At 44.1% G+C, this 19,889-nt stretch overlaps 1 protein-coding gene across 1 annotated transcript in view; it reads right to left on the bottom strand.

The window, feature by feature from the left end:
- Positions 1-17,145, bottom strand: part of LOC310988789 (protein bicaudal D homolog 2-like) — a 45,338-nt gene extending 28,193 nt beyond the window's left edge. Inside the window, exon 1 of the mRNA XM_083975535.1 lies at positions 16,823-17,145. Coding sequence (XP_083831661.1) covers positions 16,823-17,080 — 258 coding nt within the window. The 5' untranslated portion in view covers positions 17,081-17,145. The remainder of the gene's footprint in view (positions 1-16,822) is intronic.
- Between the last annotated feature and the right edge of the window lie 2,744 nt (positions 17,146-19,889).

The following is a 19,889-nucleotide window of genomic DNA, read 5'->3' as shown; positions in this document are numbered from 1 at the left end:
AGTAGAATCTAGGTTATACAACTCTCTCTCTAAATAACCATCCCAATGATTACAGAGTTCATTTCCAAACCTGGAACCACCCGTGATCCAATGGAAATTCTGATTCTCATCTCACCTCCCAGCTCGAGTGCAGCCTGTAATCTGAAATCACCTGAGGCACTAAATCTGACCTTGTTTGCATCTGCACCACGCTCTCTCCCCCCCTTACATCTGCACGTGACCGGGCTGGGGCTGCTGCTGCAGGATTTTCTCTCTTTCCCTGCATATCGTATTAATCCCAGTAATTCCTTTAGAGAAAGGAAAATCTGGAAATTTGTATCAGTCAAACTGACCTACTTGCAGGATGAAAACGTGAATGCGTAAAAGTAGTTTAATGGGTTACAGAAGCGCGTGACATCATGTCTCGTGCATGATGGTGGGAGGTTATATCTCACATTCCAGGAAAGATGACGCTCAAGATGGCAAAGAGGAGCAGTTTAACTCTCTCAGGCTAAATATAATTCATTTAGAAAGAAAGAAAGAAAGAAAGAAAGAAAGAAAGAAAGAAAGAAAGAAAGAAAGATCTTTTTATGGGAAAAATCTTCCGTGAGCAGCCACATAATGCACAAGCCTACTGGGCAAATGTAATAAAAAGGAAGTCACAGTACTTTTTCACATAACAGATAAACTGTTAAGAGCCAACATAAACGCTGATCTACACTGGTGCTAAAATTAGTTTATTAATCCAGAGATAGAAAATCTACTGTTTGGATGATTTATCAAAAATGTACATAGGTATTTGTTTCAGCTTCTCAAATGACATTGTTTTGGACTGAAGGTCTAACCATTGGGAAGGGCATAAGTTATTTTATGACCAAGGTTGACAGCCAACATGTCAATAAACAACCACTGTCAGTAACTTTAGATAAGAGTGTTGGTTGAATAACACTTCCCGACACCTTCCTTTCAAAAACCCACGTCACAAGAGTCCGCATTTGATTAGAAAGTCATTACAGTACAAGGGGCAGGATTAACCCAATCAGAAATCAGGGGGAATCCCATCATTATAATCTAGTCGGAGCACAGTGGATATCGAAGGGACTCCAATCAATCCAATCTAAGAGTCCCGTCCTTCAAACATGGAAGTGGAGAGACCATGTCCAAAACCCACTGCCCAGGGGTCTTTAATCTCAGCTCCCCAGGCGTGGGTTTAGGCTACTTTTAGGGGAGGGTAAATTGGGGACGCACGCGACCAAGCCTCTAATCTCACAGTGAGCTGCCCACCCAATTTATAATTCATCTTTAGCTCGCCATATGTTGCAGGTTTTTTTTTTTTTTTTTTACATTGGACATGTGAGCATGGATTATTAATCTCTTGTAAAGCTAATCAAAGGCAGGTCTTTGGTCATTAGCACGGCGTCTAGGTCTAGACCGGATTTCCTCACAGATCGTGTACATTATGAAGCTACATAAATACAGAAAAGCCAATAATGTAAGAGATTTATCGCCCTGCAGACCGTGAGTTCTGATTCCAGATGAGTGCATACATTGTGGGCGGAGGTTCGGCACCCCTGCTGGGCTGGGCTTTATTATCTGGGCTGCCATATGAAGAGGATCAGAGCACAATGACTCTGATCAAAAGCATCATGCGAGTCAGGAGTTGATCAAATGAGACAAGGCACCTCATCACAACTATTTCACCACTTCCCCAAACATTGCTCAAACCATAAGCGAGGATTTAGTCATATGATTAACACATGGGAACCTTTAAAGTATAAATAAAGGCGTCTGCGTGGGTGCAAACATGCCAACTAATTTAAGGAAGGAGCGCGTTGCTATGACTGCGTTTTAGAATAGAGCCTGTATAAACGCTGGTTTCTCTGGTAATGAGGCTTATTATACACAAACTAAACTCAGCTATCTGAAAAACAAATGTTGCTACAACACTGAGTTCTTTGACAGGACGGACTTAGATTCAACACAGGCTGCTTCTGTGTTTGTGTTCAAAAGCAAGTTTGGACAACATGGTTTAATCATTGTGTTGTCCTCTAATCTGACCAGAGACACAGCCTTCAAAAGGTCCCAAAGTCCACTGATTAGACGGTGGGACAACTGAGGACACAACGGTCAACCACTTCTCTCTGCTACATGATCCCTGTTCTGTAATAGAGGGGAAATGCTAAACACTGGATTCTGAAGGTTAAACCCCCCCCCACCTCTGCTCATGGTCAACACCTATAGGAAATAAAAGCAGAGAGGATACAGGTCACAGAGTGCAGTCTGGTTTCCCCAGCTCAGGATCCTCCTGCGCATGTTCCCCTAATCCAGTGAGTCAAGAGCACGAGGGAGATGGGCTTTGGGCTCGCTGACAGGTAACAAACAGATCAATGATGCTGGTCTCAGAGGCTCCGTGGAGCCGGTGGAGGCCGAATCTAAATTTATATTTTCAGTTCCTGTTCCACCGGTGGAGAGCCGTGTTGGTGTGGCGTGAAGCGAGAACAGAGAGTGGGATGTGAGATGTCTCAAGAGATATGATTACTGTGGATCCCCCTAGAGTGGAGGATAAAGCCGATAGGTACACTCAAATTAACACACACACACACACACACACATACACGAACTGTACACAGGGCTGGATTTAAGAGGCAAGCAGCATTTGAATCAATACTAGTGAGTCCCTTTGAAAAGCCCTGCCTTAGGAGGAAAACCCAGTTAGAACAGTCTTATCTCTGCTCATTGTTAGAGTTTCTATTTAACCCCCTGTGGTCTCATTGCCCAGCTCTACTGGAAAAGTAAAGCTTGCTGCAAAAAGACGAGGAGGAGGAGGAGGAGGAGCAGAGAGAAACTTATTTGTGGCTGCACGAGCCAGATCAAAAAGAAACCCACTTTTCCCTAATGAAATCATGTGTGGATGGGATAGTGAAGATTTGCTTTAATGGTAAGTCTCAGGGAGCCACAGACGTAATCTTCTCTATGGGCTGATTGACATCCACAAATTCTACTACAATGAATCAAAAAGATGTGTACTGATAAAAACCTGGAGACAAGGATTCACAATTTGAGGGAGGGCAAACTGTGGAGAGTGTAACTCAAGAGAAAATAACACTAGAAAAAAACTAGGCCAACAAAGTGACATTTGAATCTGATAGGACAGAATGATTGAAAAAAAAAAGGATGCTGAGATGCCATCCCTTATCTAAACACTGATTTCGAGGCACACTGCTGACATGATAATCTCAGTAGATGATGCCAGACAGGGCACAACAGGACATGTCCTCTGTGAGACACCAGATGACACACACCCTGCAGATGCAGAAACGTGATATGAGATTTGGTCTCACACGTCCTCCTCGCCAAACACAGCGTGGGCAGATTTTGAGCCGAGAAGTTTGAGTCTCTTCGGCAGCATTCTTCTGCTGTGACAAAGACAGCCTGTGATGAGAGCTGCTGAACAATAAAACACTATGTCGTTTAGCTTACATCGATTTTAATTACTCATTCAGTTGGTCCGGAGTGAAGGGCTTGACCCTGGATGCCAGAGCGGTGTTTCAGCAACACTGAAAGCTGGTCAGTGATATCAGAGTTGTCACTGTAGGCGACTGCGTAGGAAGAGAGGTGGAGCAGGGAGAAGAGAAAAGAAAAAAAAAAGAAACCCACTGGATTGTTTCTCTGCCTCGTGAACCGCAGCTCACGTGCAGTCACAGTTTGTGATGATAAACAGAGACATGCTGTCTTTCTGCCCGTTTCCGTCTCTCTCTCTCTCTCAATCTCCATTCACAGGCCACTGCGCAGCCAGCGAGGCTGCAGGGACAGATAGCTCCGAGGTGTGTGCTGACTCTATATTTAGCTGTCCACTATCAACTGTTCATAATAGAAATCTCTAGAGCTATGAGGTTAAAAGGCATCTGGTGAACCTGTAGCTTTCTGTGACACACATACTGTACATGTGCGACCTGGCACTGCAGACTGACCCACTAATCTTCACTGAGCAGCCTCACTACACTACCTACTTTATTTATTTCTTTGGGACCTAATAGCTCACTGTGTTATTTCTGCTTTAACGGGCTGTATAACATAACCTGGCTCTGTGAGGAATGCTGCCCATCTCACGTGGCGGTATAGCTTGTTTTAGTTAACTGAGCGCTGTTATTAGTGCACACAGAAATAAGAAAAACCATTCGAGGAGTAACTCTAAAAACCGTCATATTTAACAGTTAGAGGAATGCAAAGTGTTATATGTGCTAGACAGAAGGAGAAAGAAGGAGAGAGGGTGAAAAGAAGAAGTGCGAATGGGAAGGATGGGATATTAGCTGCTGCCTGGCACAGAGCCACATTGATTCACTGCATAGCACAGAGAGCTGCTGGGTTATTATTCACACACAGGCCTGGACAATTTCACAGACTCAACACACACACACACACACACACATACATGCCATTTCCAATTTTCCCGGTGTGCCCTGCAGTCAGCCGTACTGCAGCACCTGGCACTCTAAAGCCATGTCGAGGCTTGCTCTCCCTTCAGAGATAAAGGAGCTGGAGGTGGAGCCTTGTAGGGGTGCAGTGCAGGCACCTCGTGTTTTCAACACACACAGAGAAGATGCACTACATGCCAAAGGCAAAAAAAACACTCCACATAGAATTTACAGTAAGAAAACAAAGGTTAGAGAAACATAACCCACATGTGAGATTACGAGACGTGTATTTCCTTGAAATGAAATTATTTAGCCTCAAGTAAGTTATATTTTTCAACATGAGACTTAAATATAAAGGGTGTGAAGCTACCTAGACACAACCACAGAGCTGTGCCAGACTGTGGATCTCCTGAGTTGCAGTTGCAGGACAAGAGAGATGGAGAGAGACGGAGCCATTGGGAAAAAGAAAAAGAAACATGCAATTAAATCACACATACATCACACAGGTCTCTGCACATGAGCGATGCACTAATCAGACTCATGAGGGCCTTTACATGCCTTGGTGAAGAAGTCCTCCTCAACCATCAAAAAATATCAGAGTAGCTTAATTGGACCGTAGGAGCTCAGTGATACTAAATCTCTACATAAATTCTCCCTGCTTACATCAGGCTGTAATGATGAAGCGTTAGTTCATCCTTTCATCAGGCCTGTCTGGGGAAAACTACATGTGTCGTATTTTATTCCAGCTTCACACACACATAGGCCTCCAATCTAAAGCCTACATTTGAGATTCTGTGTGAAGTTTGTCTTTGGTCAGATGAAACCTCGTGTTCAAACATGCTGCTAATCTATATTCATTACGCGTTTACAAAGGCAGGAGACGTTATGGCCTGTATAGAAGGTGAAACACCTGCAAAAGGAGGACAACCCGCCGCCCTCTGTCCATTACAGTGTCTGAGTCGGCCTGAAGGCTCCACACTGTTCGTGTTCATAGACTGGCTCCTGTGTTATTACAGGGTAGAAACAGTCATTATGCCCCTGGCAGTGAACTAAGGAAGCACGGATCTGAGCACAGTTTATTTAGCCTTCAGTGTAGATGTAATACAATGATGGAGGCGGCTTTTCCATGATACTGAATAGGCAGGGAAATGAGTTAAGCTCATTTTAATGCCATTCGTGAGTGAGATACAACGTGAGCCTAAAAACAAACCACGTTCCACGATCAACATTTACAGAAAAAGCAAGATTTCCGTGGGGTTAAGTATTTCCTGAGCAGGTTTATATTGACTTGGGTTACTGTTTTTGTTACTCTCTCCCATGCCACAATGAAAAACAGCCTCCCCGGTCTCGTGCAACATGAGATATGAACAACAAGGCTTTTAAAATCTCCTCTTGTCGTCAGTATTCAATCTTAGCGGTAAATTAATCACGAGGAGGGATCCGTTTTCTCCTGGCTGGTTATCGGGTCTATTGTTCAGCTGCTGAATGTCCTACAGAATAAAAGGAGAAAGAAAAAAAGCCGGCATCTCCAGGGAGAGCAGAGATTCAATAGGCCTGATGTATTGCACCATATCGGCGTCTTAGATGGAGTCTGGGCTCTTTATCATCGTTCATATCACGGCGCTGGCCCGTGCCAGCTCCAGTTTTGGGCCATTCACAACCTCAGTCATTTGCAATGCAAAGTCAGCCTTATCGGTGGCTGGCCTGGCCTGGCCTGCAGTCAGCCTGTCGGTTCTCCCCTTCCCTGCCTGACACCCTGGGTCCCACACGCCTGCACCCCAGGGGAACAGCCGTCGTTATGGTTGCTATGCCAATTACAGTGACAGAGCGAACGGGGAGGCGGTCGGTAAAGGCAGGGTGTGAGGGGGTGACACTGACACAGATGGCTGTTGCAGAGCTCAGCCCGCTCTCATCCCTCCTTCTCTGGCAACTACAGTCCTCGCCCGTGTCCCGTCCCATCCCTTCTCCTGATCTGAGATGTGTTTGCACAAAGAGCATGCTGGTCTGAGGTTGCTTTGAAGTTGTTTTATTTTTATTTTTATCCCTTTGCTACCTGGCCAAGCCTGCGAGGCAATAAACAAGCAGTCCCTGTGTGGTGCATGTTAAAGCGTATCTCCCAAAAGACACCGTGCTCCACTCCACGTAGAACCCTTTACTTGTGACTTCTACTGTTGAACAACCTCTTGTTTTTGAAATAAATGACAGAGGAGGGGAGCAGCTGGAGGCCACAGCTGGGGCCAGGCACACACATAAACACATAATCATGAACTCAAACACACACACACACACACACGTGATTACATTCTCTTCGAAAGTCCAAGGTCAGGTTTGCAGGAAGACGGGGGAAGTGAATACAATGAAATCTGTTTGTGTATTTGTTCTTGGGTTAGAGGAGAGAGTTTTTTTTTTTTTTTTTAATTCTGTATATTACACCCTATAATGCATTTCTACCTTATGGCCCCATGCAGCTCCATCCATTAGTGCTAATGGAGTCTAATCAATCAGGGTGAGGAATTGACAGGGGTGGGGGGACGGCCTGCAGAAACTTGATTTGCCTTCTTTCTGAGGTCTTTCCAGTCTAACCACACTGTGTTGCCACTTGAAGTCAACCATTCATCATCCCTGATCTACTCTGTCAATTTTCCACCACTTAAGTCATGAACGAGGCTAAAGGTAGCCTATCTCCCAATCTCTTCCACGTGTCGTCCCCCTCTCCCTATCTCTGCGCTCGCCCTCCCAGCAGAGGACAGTCTCTTGGGCAGGTCCTGCCTTCGCTCCCGGCCAGACGGAGAGTAATGACCTCTCTGCATCTGCAGTAATTAAAACCTGCATGTGACCGTAGTGGGGTTAACTCTCGGGTCAGAGGAGGCAAACCTTCCATATGAGACAGTGTCAGTTTGTAAAGAATGAGGTGGAGGCTCAGTCGCCCTACTACTACTGGTTCATAATGGATCATATCTGTGCAGATACAGTAGGCTACCCAACAGTATCTGAATACAGCACAACAAATATTGTCTTGTGGTTTGCATTAACAATGAGTTCTTTCATTCCTTGCTACAATACCTCAATCTCTCTCCACCAACAACATCATATTCAAGGAACAATACTGGAGGAAGATGAAAGATAAGCCAAAACACAATGACCTGTGGAGTGAACGCTGCACACACAGATGGGGAAAAAAAAGCCAACTCCTCTTTGATACATATTTATTAAGCTATGTTACATAGCTACAAGCTGGTTGTTGTGTTTTTTTTTTATTCAGCTCTTTAAACTCATTAAGCCAGCTGATAGAGGAACCCCTGTTCTCCTCCCATCTCAAAGAGAGCACACTGGTTCCCACAGGAAAGCCTTGCATTGCCCACTGCCCCTCCCATAAAAAAAAATTAAAAAAAAACCAAAAAAAAAAACCTCTCTCCTTTTCTGTGTCTGCTACTATCCCTGTTTCTCCATGGGACCCCGGAGAGACTGGCACACATCCAATTAAAACCCCTCCTCTTCTTGCTCTCTCCCTGAGCCCAAACTCTGATGTTGTTATTGCTGTTGAGCCAGCCCCCCTGCCTGACTATACAACTCCTGCCTTCTTATCTCCCCTTTTCTATTCCCATTTCCTCCCTCCCTCTCTCCCTCTTCCTCTCTCTCTCTCCCCTGCCTGAGGGTTTCAAAGCGTGCACCCCGTGTGACTTGGGTCCACTGCGACAGGGGGACCCAGGCCCACTAGCCTATTTACAAAAGGAGCCTGGGGAACGAGGAGGAGGGCGAGGCGGGTGATGGTGATGGTGGCTGGGCTGGGTGTGTGGAGAGAAGAATATAGACATGCTGCTGTTCTGTGATTGCACTGTGGTGTTGAAGGACCCCCGGGGTGAAGGGGCAACCCTTTGAAATTGGGTTTGCTAAATGTCTGAATAGATGGCCTATTAAAACGAGGAGATGCTTTTCAAAATTTGCCCTCCGGTTTAATTAATTTATGTGAGATGGGGAGGCTCTCTTCTGCCAGCCGGGGGGGGGGGGTAATTGAGATGAGTGGACTATGTAGATCTTCAGGGGAACCAGAGATGGGTGTGTCGTGTAAAAAGAGAACACTGTGCGTCTACCATCTCGACCCCGATCTCTCTTCATCTGCTGCACAGAGCTGGAAAATGCCCTGGTACTACGAACCACGGAGAAGAAACCGCACAACAGCAGTGGGAGGATATGGGTGGGGCACGCTGCTCAGATATGCGTCTGCGTGTGTGTGTGTGTGTATTAAGGGGTGGGGTTGGGGTTGGGGTTTGGGGGGGCACCATCTGTCCGCCACCACAAGTTTATTCCTGCTTGTCAAATATGCTAATATATTTCACCCCCATCGGGGATATTCACCACAACTTAAGATGCTTTTCAAAATACCCCTGAGAGCAAAACTTAAAATAGCCCACGTGTAAAAAGCTTGGAAAGCAACTAACCCTAACCCTATATACTATGTGTTGTGTGTGTGAGCCACATGAAAATCTATCCTATCAAATTTCATCAAATGTTTTCAATGAATATTGTATTAAATGTTTGCAAAATCCACAGATGAACCAAGCTCATTTTATTTAGATCATCAGCGCATCAAATAATCACACACACAGACATAAACTGTCAGTTTTGTGGCAGAAAATAAAACAGCTGGTGACTCTATAGGGTTATAGTGAACGTCAGTTGCTGCCTCTGTTGCTGTGGTAATGTCCAGAAGCTTGTGAAAGGAAATGCAGGATAATGAGTGTTGATGTTAACAAAGCAGGAAAGGCAAGGAAAAAAAACAAAAAAAAACCCAACATGTTCATTGTTGAGAGGTATTCCTTGTCTGTTGTTCAACACAGATGACAGTGGCAACCTGGACGATGAACCCTCATGTGGTCATTTCCTCTGATCCCCTAAAAGATATCCGGTTTGATATACAGAGCTATACTTCATATGCTTCCACATCCGCTAAAAAGCCAGACTCCTCACAAGTAAACAGGATGCAGATCAGGGGGCATGGGGGGGGGGGGGGGGGGGGGGGTGACTCCTGACTGACTTCAATAGACGGAAGAGGGAAGATCTGGTTGCTTGTTGCTTAGACACTGTGGGAGACCCCATATGGTTACCCAGAGCTAAGATTTATATCAAAAAACACAAAGCCTTACCTACGGGTAATAGAGACACATTTCATGTCATTCTATCTGCACCCATCATGTTGGTTTGATTCTGAGGCAGATAAGATAAAAGGGTTTTTGTGGATAACAGCCCACAGACTTTGTCTAAAGACTATATCAAAGGGATGAAGCAGTCAAGGTTCAGAACAAATGCAGACTTGAGCTTATACTCTACCCACATGCTGGGCTGATTCATCTGTTTATGTAAGACACCAGAGTCTGAGTACAAATAAATATGTCCCGATTCGACCTGGTAAAGATAGTTTTAAAAGTAGACCTACAGTGGACCGGAGCATACGTATCGACAAATGAAGTACCGGTATCTACCTTGAATATATGATGTAACTTGAGCACAAAAAGCATGTGCGGCAAGGTGGTGGTGTTACAATGGAGCAAACTTTTTTTTTGGGGGCTTTTTTTGCCTTTATTTGATAGCACAGTGAGATAGACAGGAAAGGGGGAGGCAGAGAGAGGGGGAATGACATGCAGGAAAGGTCTGCCCGACATGGGACTCGAACCGGGGCTGCCTGCGCTGAGGACTGTAGCCTCTACATGGGGCGGCCGCTTTAACCACTGCGCCACGCACCGCCCCACAATGGAGCAAACTTACCTAACACAGGGTATTGTGTTTTTTATGTTTTTTTTTCAAATACAAAATATTCATATGAAAAATCCAAAAACAAATCATTCTGATCAATTTAATCCAAAGATAAGATATTAAACGGATCTAAAAATGTCCTATTCATGTTGATTTAAGTAAAATAATGGGTTCGTTTTGGTTTAATCAGCTGGCGAAAGTGAAATATGCAAAAGCGAGAGACACAATGACACTACACAGGACAACTGGACATGTAGTGGAGTATAGGGATAAGTAGCCATTGTGTTTCTTGCGCACACAATGGCTACTCACGTGAGTGCACACAGGCTTCTTTGTTGATGGATTTATAATAGTTTATCGTCGTTATGCAGTGTAGGTGAATGGAAACTGGAGAGTGGCCTATTGCCTGAGTGAACCATGTTGTATTGTCAGAGGCATACAGTCATTACTATGACCTCATCCCCTGCTTTTAGCCTGGACTCCCGCCTGATCCGGCCCCTAGTCTTCAGTAATTGGATTACACTGCCAGAATCATGACCCTGCTGGGCTGCCATACCGCTTCTCCACAAGCACTTTTGACTTCTGTCAATCTCTGAAAAAACTTTTTATATAAGATTCAGATTCAGATTCAGCTTTATGTGTCCTTTGCAGGAAACTTGTTTTCACCAACCCGTACAAAACATCCTCAAGATGCAACATACATAACCCACATTAACACATCACACCCACACATAACAATAGACAAAACACACATTTAGCGACTCAATGATCTGTTCAGCTGTTATAGCAGAGGGGACAAAGCTCCTGCTGAATTTGACCCTTTTCCAGGTCAGTGACCTGTAACGGCGACCAGATAGGAGCAGCACAAAGTATAAGGTTTTTAAAAATGCATAATAGCTGTAAATGCTGGCTTTACAATATGGAGGATCAAGTACAGGAAATTCTTGAAATGTTCCACTTCATTGCTGTTTACCGGTAACTGTATTTGTCTTCAGTTTCATGGACACACTTTATTTGGATTACATCACTTACTCAATATCTTCATCCATATTTACTGTAGCCAAAGGGCAGAGTCTCTGAGTGTGACCTCTGATGACGCACACAAAATGATATAATAACAGGACTAACAAAATGCTCTATTCTTCTCCCAGTAAACAACAACAAGCTTTGACAGGCAGCTTGATTACGAGATCTCAGTCATGTCTGTAACACCAATAAACTCCTACATACCATGAGGCCTGTATGTGTTCCTTCTGCACCACCCCCTCCTTATGCATGACTTAAAACACACAAACCACACCAACACTTCAACTCTACAAACATAACACCCAAAAACATTTTGACCAGGCCAAACAATTCTCTAACTGAGACCTGGAGCGCACACACACACAGCCACCCACTTATGCTCCACGGTAAATACGGCCTCTACTTGAACCATGCTCGGGTGCCGATGGTATTTTGTTTATCGTCAGAGTTGCGGACAAAAGCTCTTAAAAACATTACAGATTAGCAGTGAGCCACTACACCTAAAAGTAGGCGGAATGAGTCTTTCATTACTTTGCAATACCATATGGCCGTCCTTCTGTGACATGGAGGGCTACATTAGTCTCAGTGAGTGGATCTTGTCGGATAGACCGGCCTGTCTGGATGCTTTATAGGACAAATCTTTGCAAAATGATTGTGTGGGGTGACATTGGCAATCATTTGCACGTCCATATTGAGGCTCAGACTTATATAGGAGATAGGCCGGCCTGACAGCTTCTCAGAGCAGGCTGTTCGGCTTGGCAGATGCTGGAGTAGGCTACTGGGCCAGGTGAGAGGGAGCAGGGCATTGTCCCAAGAGCACCTGACGGCCTCTGTGCAGCATTACCCCAAAATGCACCTACCTGTGCCTGGCTGTGGAGGCTGTTGAGCACGGCTGGGCCTGGCAGACTCCCAGACCTCTGTAAGCCCTGTGCATAGTGGCCGGGATTCATCCTCTTAGGCCCAGAGGGTAGGGGATTTGGGACTTTATTTAGTGCCATTTAGAAAAGATTACCCTTTAACTGCAGTCTTGTCGTCCGGCAAAAAACATTACCGATAAAAACCGGCTGATCAGGATACCCCAAACAATGCTGAGTGGTTTAGCGGATGCTAAGTAACAAGCACAGGCAAAAACACAAGCGAACACAGACAATGGCTGAGTGCAGTGTCTTGAATGATAATGATAAGGACTTGGAGTTTTTGTGATAAGCCAGAAGAATGGCTGAAGTAAGGAAAAAGACGGATTATGAGAGTCAGAGAGAGGCAGCTGTTGATGAAATGAAGTTTCAAAGTGTGGCGATCCAAATATTGGAGCCTGACTTTATTTATGACTCGTCATACAAGCGACCAGATGGGTTTTGTGTCTCCTTCTACTTTCAACTGACGTCCAATCAGCATCCAACCCATTTAACACCACAGAAAGGGCTTAGAGTCACACTAAATATCTTTGTTTAAGGACATTGGGATATATCCTTTAGTGATCTGCCATTTCAAAAGGGACAAAAGTGACCAATCCTTTCAAATGTATCCACAATGGAACGCCTCTCTCACTATTCTCCTTTGTCATACACTGTGTTCTGCTGGCGTTTAACCCTCTCTTCATCTGTGACACCCAAGACCTGTTAACCCCAGTGGACTCAAACGCACAAAGGGCCAATACAGGAGTACAGAGGGCGCAGGTTTTACTGAGCTTAACAATATTTAGGGTTCTGATTGTCTGGTTGAATTCCACAACACACAACACAGTACACAGCTGCGGCTACATTGATAGGACGGTTCCAGGGTCTGTGGGTGACTGAATGACTGCAGCGTGGCCTCTGACAATCAATCGCAATGCCACAAGGACCCTTAGAGCTCAAGGGCCTTTGTTTAAGTGCCACTGTCCAAATATCTGTAGAATAAAGGTTCATTGTTTGAAAAAAAAAAAGGACACTGAGGTACGTTAACAGGTCTGTTGTCTTTGGATTGAGGATCATGTCTCTGTGGCGACCGTGTTCAGATGCAAGAAAGGCAACAGAGCAGAGACACCAAAACCTCACCAGGTCTCCATAGAGCCACAGACTGTACACACGTCCCTCACAACTGCATTAAAGCGTTGGAGGTGTGGCGCGTGATGTCATCTGTGAGTGGCTTAACTTAAGAATATCAACAACAGCTGAGGGAACACCACCTCACGCTCTTACACCGCTTCAGTGCCGTATAATGTCATTAGCTACTTTTACCTTGTGCCTGAAATTGTGCTCTGCTGCCTGTGTGAGAACCGGCTATAAGTCCTTAATGGTATATGGAATAGCAAGCAGGCACGCAAAAGTGCTGCTATCTGAGCACTGTTTGGAGAATGAGCACTTTCATGCAGAAATCAGCTGTTGACTTTGAGATAAAATGTACTGTGTCAAATACATTTTTCGAGAAGTTGCATAATTATAATATACAACCTCGTATATTAATGGCAGCAGTGGATAGAGGGCCAAGTGACTCATATTCACTATAATGTAGCAGCAGATGGATCTCACTGTCGGGTTAGCACAGTGGAGCGATAAGAGGGGGATGATGGATAACATTATGGGGGAATCAACTTAGCAGTTACCGTGGTGACAGATGTCAACGTATACAGGAAAAGATAAAAAAATATATATGCTGGAATAACTTTGTAGCTGGACGGTCATAAAGTCAAGGAGAAATGGGACTGGCGTTGTCCCAGATGCATGAGCAGCTGACCAATGATATGACTGCACATAGACAGGGGGGTATTTATTATTATGTATTATAAACACATAAGAGAACAGACAGGAACATCCCATGAATATTATATTAACCAATGAATGGTTACTTCCAGCAATTTACCATGTGTGTGTGTATATTCTGTTAAAGCGCAGCTGTGTGTGTGCATGCTCATAAAGCAGCACCTGCTGAGGGAGCAGCACGGCTCTTCCAATTCAGGCTCGGAGCTGTGAGGTTACTAAGCAACAGCACTGCACAGAATTCCTCCATCTTCCTGCTTCGGGAGTAGTGTGGTGGATGTGGGAGTGTGTGTATGTGTGTGTGTTTGACTGTGGAAATCAGTGTCCTGTCCAGTGGGGAGGTGAGGATTGGCTAAAAGGGCAGTGGGGATGTTTGCCCTTCTGTCATGATGATTTCTGATCAATTGTCTCCGTCCAAGTTGAGACTAAGGAGAGAGTGGTATCTATACACATAAATCTGCACTATTTTCTATTGTGTTTAAGTGGAGGGAGATGTTTGTGGAGAGGATCTTGTGTTGAGCTACTCTGTAAATCTCCCAGACGATCCATCCCTAGTCTGTCTACATTCACCAAAAGACAAGAGCTCTCCAAACATAGCTGCCAATTGTGTAAACAGTAGCCATGTACTTAAGGCAACATGGCATTTTGTAACCGACCAAACAAATAGTAACTGTCTTATGTGCTTTAACAACAGCTGCAGGCAAAGTCACACCGGTCACAGTTTGACCCCCCACCTCCATCCTTTAAAAACAACCCCCCCCCAACTATCAGAACAGGGCCGGGACGCTGATTAATGGGACAACTGTCTTGTCATGATATCTTGAATTATACGTTTGGATTTTCAAGTGGAAAGCAACCGCTGAGATAAGCTGTCGTTTCAGCCCCTGCTGCGACAGTAGCTTATCTTGTGTTTGCTCTCCCTTATAGCTACTGACTGTTCTCCTATAGACAATAAAGAGGAAGTGGAGAGGGATGTCAGAAGAATGTGTTTGTATTTCTCTTGTGATAGCATCACTTCTGCCCTTCATACAGAGGCTGGGCAGAGAGAAGGGGGGTGGGTAGAAGGATAAAGGACCATAGCTATGGTCTTTCAAATGTCTGATCAGTGATCTACAGCCAGTATAACCCCCCAGCCCCAAAGCAAAAGAGAAAACCTCTGCAACAGCAAACAATTGGGTTTATTGCCCGGACAGATGGATGTTTGTGCCTCACTATGAAACGAAAAGATCAGACACAATCAAGAGTCAACACACCACAAGAGCTTCTTTTTTTAAAACGAGCATATTTCGAAACCAAAAAAAAAGAAGAAAGAAATCCCCAAAAAGTGTCCCAACTTCTTTATATTCACTTTCTGTTGCTGTCATGGTGACGCTTACGAACCATTTATTCTATTCAGAGTTGTTTTGCTGTCATTCCTCTGTGGCGGAGCTATAGGCCTCCTTGCCAAAGACATGCATGGGAATCTAAGCAGGAGTTGCTGAGACAGCCCTGAGTCCTCCTCCTTTCTGCAATAACAGCCCCATGAGGGACAGAGCAAGAGAGAGAGACAGAGGGCCACTGGAAGACAGACAGAGAAAAGAAGGGAAAAGCAGAGAGCTGAAAACCTCTCTCACTGTGTGTGTGTCTCTCTCTCCTAAAAGGCACACAACCCAAAGGGGAGTGATGAGCAGATTTTTGGCATGGCAAGAAGGGGTTTACCACCAAGTAAAGCTTTGTCAGCTGTCGGGTTGCCTGGCCTTGTGGAAGGACACAGAAAGAACCCGTATCTGAAAAAGGAGGATGTGAGCAACAACCATGAACAAGCCTGCGTCAGAGGCAGAGCAGGAACTGTGGGCTCCAGAACGTGTCAGAAAGGCCTCAGCTGTTGGCGGCACTTTCTGCCTTGTGTCACTAGTCTGAAGCAATACTTTACACACTCTCCATCTAAATCACAGCACCATGACAAACTACCGCTCTGGTTAAGAACGTCTCACAGTGTGATACAGCAGCAGGGAATAAGGCCCGGACACTATTCGGAAAAAACAGACACATCCTTTATCTCGGCCTCCTTCCCAGCTTGAACTGTCCCTGTCGACATTCTTTCCATTCCCTAAAGGTCGTAACTCGTCTGTTTTCCGCTGTAGGTTGTTCATCCCTCTCTTTTTTTCTCTCTCTTTCTCTCTCTCTCTCTCTCTCAGCTGAGCGGGAAGTTTCAAAAATTCAAACCTACTCCCTCCCGCCCCTTTCAGCTAAACTAGTAATTCTTGTTCACAGAGGAGACAGCCAGACAAGATGAAATTGAAATGACATGTCATACACATTAAACAGAATTGATTTTAAATGTGGGTGTAACATTTCAAGTGAAGAACAAGAACTCATGATATCCCTGTCACTGAATGGATTAGAGATTAATATTTGTTATCTCCCATGCCAAACATGAACCAAAAAGCATTGCAGATCGCTGCCAGTAATAATGGCCATATCTGTGGAGTTGGCAGATCTACTTTTGATTACAGAGACATTACAGACTGGGGGTGGAAAGTAACTCACATGGTCTGACTATAGCAGTGAGTCAGGGATAGGAATGTCTTGAAGAAGGGGCCATGATGAGTGCTGCTGTATAAATAAATGAAAGGTGGAAGTGGAATGAGGTTGGGGGGGACACACACCATGCATAAAGAAGGGGTGGGGTGGGGTGGGGGAGCAGGAGCAGCCTACAGGGGCAGGGGAGCATCCTCATCTCAGTTTTGACCTTGTAGAATGAGGCAATAGCTGTTTCATGGCTGAACCCTGTCAAATGTCACAGCAAACCCAGTCTCCATCAAGAATAATGATGAAAACATGGCAAAAATGCACAAAGTTGATGGTTTTAGGGTTGATGCGCCTATGATATCATAATTTCTCATGTATATTCTGTGATTTCTCGGTGCTCACCTCCTTCAGCTGGTCGAGCTCCTGCCTCACGCCCTCGTACTCCACCTCCAGGTCGTCGTACTGCTGCTTGAGCTGCTGCTTCTCCTCCAGCACCGCCAGCCCGTACTCCGCCGCCTGGATCTTCTCGTTCGTGGTCTCGGTCAGGTCGCGGGAGAGGCGCTCGATCTCGGTCCGCATCCACTCCGGTCCGGCCTCCCGCAGCAGCATAGCAGCAGCAGCAGCAGCGCCGCCGGGGTATCCCTGCTCTTCCACGGACATGGTGGTGGTGGTGGTCGGTCGGTACCGGCGGAGACGATCAACCAACGACTAAACGCCAGCTGATCTGCGACAAGGGAGGGAGAGGGAGGGATGTTGGGGGGGGGGGGGGCGTCTGTCTTCAAGCGGTGTTAACCTTGAAGAAGAAGCTGTTGGCTCAAATTCGTCTGTATTTAAATTGCATGATTGTTACGCTTGCGTCTCTCGTAGCCTCTGTTGTTGTTTCTTTGGTCATGAAGATGACTGCGATCGATTATCTCCGACGGGGGAGGAGGAGGAGGGGGGGGGGCTCGTCGTTGTCTCTTATTAATGCTCCATCGCAGAGGTCCTCCTGCGTTTCCTTCTCCTCTCCCCCGGCTTGTCGGAGCGATAGCGCCGGAGCAGGAGTACCAACTGCCAAGGAAAGACACAGGATATGCAGCTTCTGGTTTCTTCTTTCAAAATAAAACGTTTGTCGACGAAAGTAGGTGCCAGAACAGGCGAAGGAGGGGGTTTCTATTGTCTTATTTACATATCTAAATGTAAATAATTGTTTTTTTAAGGATGCATATTTAGAGTGCTAAAATTCGTTGATATTTTCCAAACAAAGCTTAGCTAGTGTCTTTTATTTTGAAAGTCCATACTCACGTTTTCCGGCAGCTTTACGCTACGGACACCGGCTTGTTTGAAACAGCTGAACGGTCCGTTTACAACATACGCAACCAGCTGGGCAAGCTCCTAGAGCGCAGCAGTGCTTGCTGGGAAATGTAGTACTTGTAAGACTGACAGGGCATTGACAGCGGTCAAAACACGCGGTGAAAAGAACTCATTTCCCATTAGGCTTTGCGTATTTGCCTATGTGGAGCGCGGAAATCACTGCCCGAGCCATAACAGAGCAGGTGACGTCCTAATACATCCATGGTGACGTCTCGTCCAAGGAAGTTGCCGCTTGAATATCTGCTGCCAAGATACAGAACTTAGACAGCAACTTAACTTCTTGCCTAAAATTAAAAAAAACCAAGTCAATTCTTAATATGTGGCTGCAGAGAGACCTTTCCATTTATGGAAGAGTGTTGTTATCAAAAGCTGAGGGTGTGTCAAGGTTTGTTTACCCTGCTCTGTCACTTTTTCTTAATGATACATTCTGTAAAGAAATCAATAGTTTATTTGTTAATTTTGTGTGGAAGAATAGACACCACCATCTCAAAAAAGATATTATTTGTTTAGAGAGAGCAGAAGGAGGTTTGGAAATTTTAAATTTTTTTCATTTAAATTCCACCTTCAAGGTTAAATGGCTTAAAAAATGTTTGGAACTACCAGAGTCACTATGGAACTTTATTCCGCACAATATCTTTAAAAAGTTAGGAGGCTTAAAATTTCTAATGGGATGCAACTTCACAGTTTCAAAATTACCACTGAAGCTTTCACAGTTTCATCAACAAGCTTTACGCTGTTGGAAACTCTGTTATGTCCACAACTTTTCTCCACACAAAGAATTACTATGGAACAACGGTCAGATTACTGTTAACAACAAAAGTATATATAAAGAAGCTTGGATTGAAAGAGACATAATATTTGTAACAACCTTGTTTGATGATAATGGGAATATTTACAACTATGAAGACTTCCTGAAAGCTAAATCCTTCCCTGTCAAATACAGAGAGTTTGTTTCTATTGTAAAAGCTATTCCCGCAGGTATGATTGAGTTAATAAAGTGTCACCTACGTTTTCAAAATGTTGAGGTTCTGACACCTTCTCTAAAGATTGATGGGATTTATATAATGGATAGAAAATGTACAAACAAACACATAAGGAAGGTACTACAGACACATAATAAAATCTCACCAAGAGGAAAATCTTTCTGGAATTCACAGTTGGCCAGTATTAACTGGCGCAAAGCCTGGTTATGTCCCTTTCAATTCTGTATCTCAAACAAAATCAGAGAGATTCACTTTAAAATTTTGCATTGTATTTATCCTTGTAACAAAATGATTTCTAAGTTTGCTGATGTAGATGAAATGTGCACTTTTTGTGGAGATGAACCAGAGACAATGTTACATTTATTTTGTACTTGCCCATTGTCATTTGTTTTTTGGAGAGATATGGAAAGCTTTGTGTACAACAAATGTAAACAACACATAACAATTAGTAACAGAGATATTATTTCAAAGTTTGAACATGAAGAAAAATCAATTAATTTCATGATAAATCTTATGATTTTAATGGGAAAGTTTCACATACACAAGAAAAAATTCTCAAAGTCTCTTCCTAACTTTAATGTTTTCATAGAGGAGTTTAATGTTTATATAAAAACCTTGTCACTGACGCTAAACAAAAAAAGTGAACGCACACTGATATACTTGAACTCATTTTCACTTACCCCAGAATAGTGGAGTAAGAGTGCCTTATCTTTATATTATTAACTGTTTTTTTTTACACAGCATATTTTTTATTTTTATATTTCATTTATTTATTTTACTTATCTCAACACTGAAAAGTGTCTTTAAATGTCTGTTTCCACGAACATTCCAATTGTTCTCTGATTGTCTGTACTTTGCAAATATGAAATAAAGATTTCATTAAAAAAAAAAAAAAAAAAAAAAAAAAAAAAAGTAAAAAAAAAAAAAAAAAAAAAAAAAAAAAAAAAAAAATATCTGCTGCCATCTGTAGGAAACAAATAATCAATTCATCTTTACAGACAAAGGTATTTATCATACTCGCTACCTTAGTTGGCCTTAGCAGCGTTGTGGGCTGGGCTGTGGGTGTGTTCTGAAATGAGCTTGGTTGTGTTGGTGGAAAGTAAAAACAAAACAAAAAGTGATTCATTGTAACA

This window comes from Trachurus trachurus, assembly GCF_905171665.1.
Source record: "Trachurus trachurus genome assembly, chromosome: 7".
NCBI lineage: Eukaryota > Metazoa > Chordata > Actinopteri > Carangiformes > Carangidae > Trachurus > Trachurus trachurus.
This window is presented reverse-complemented; position numbering and strand designations above follow the sequence as displayed.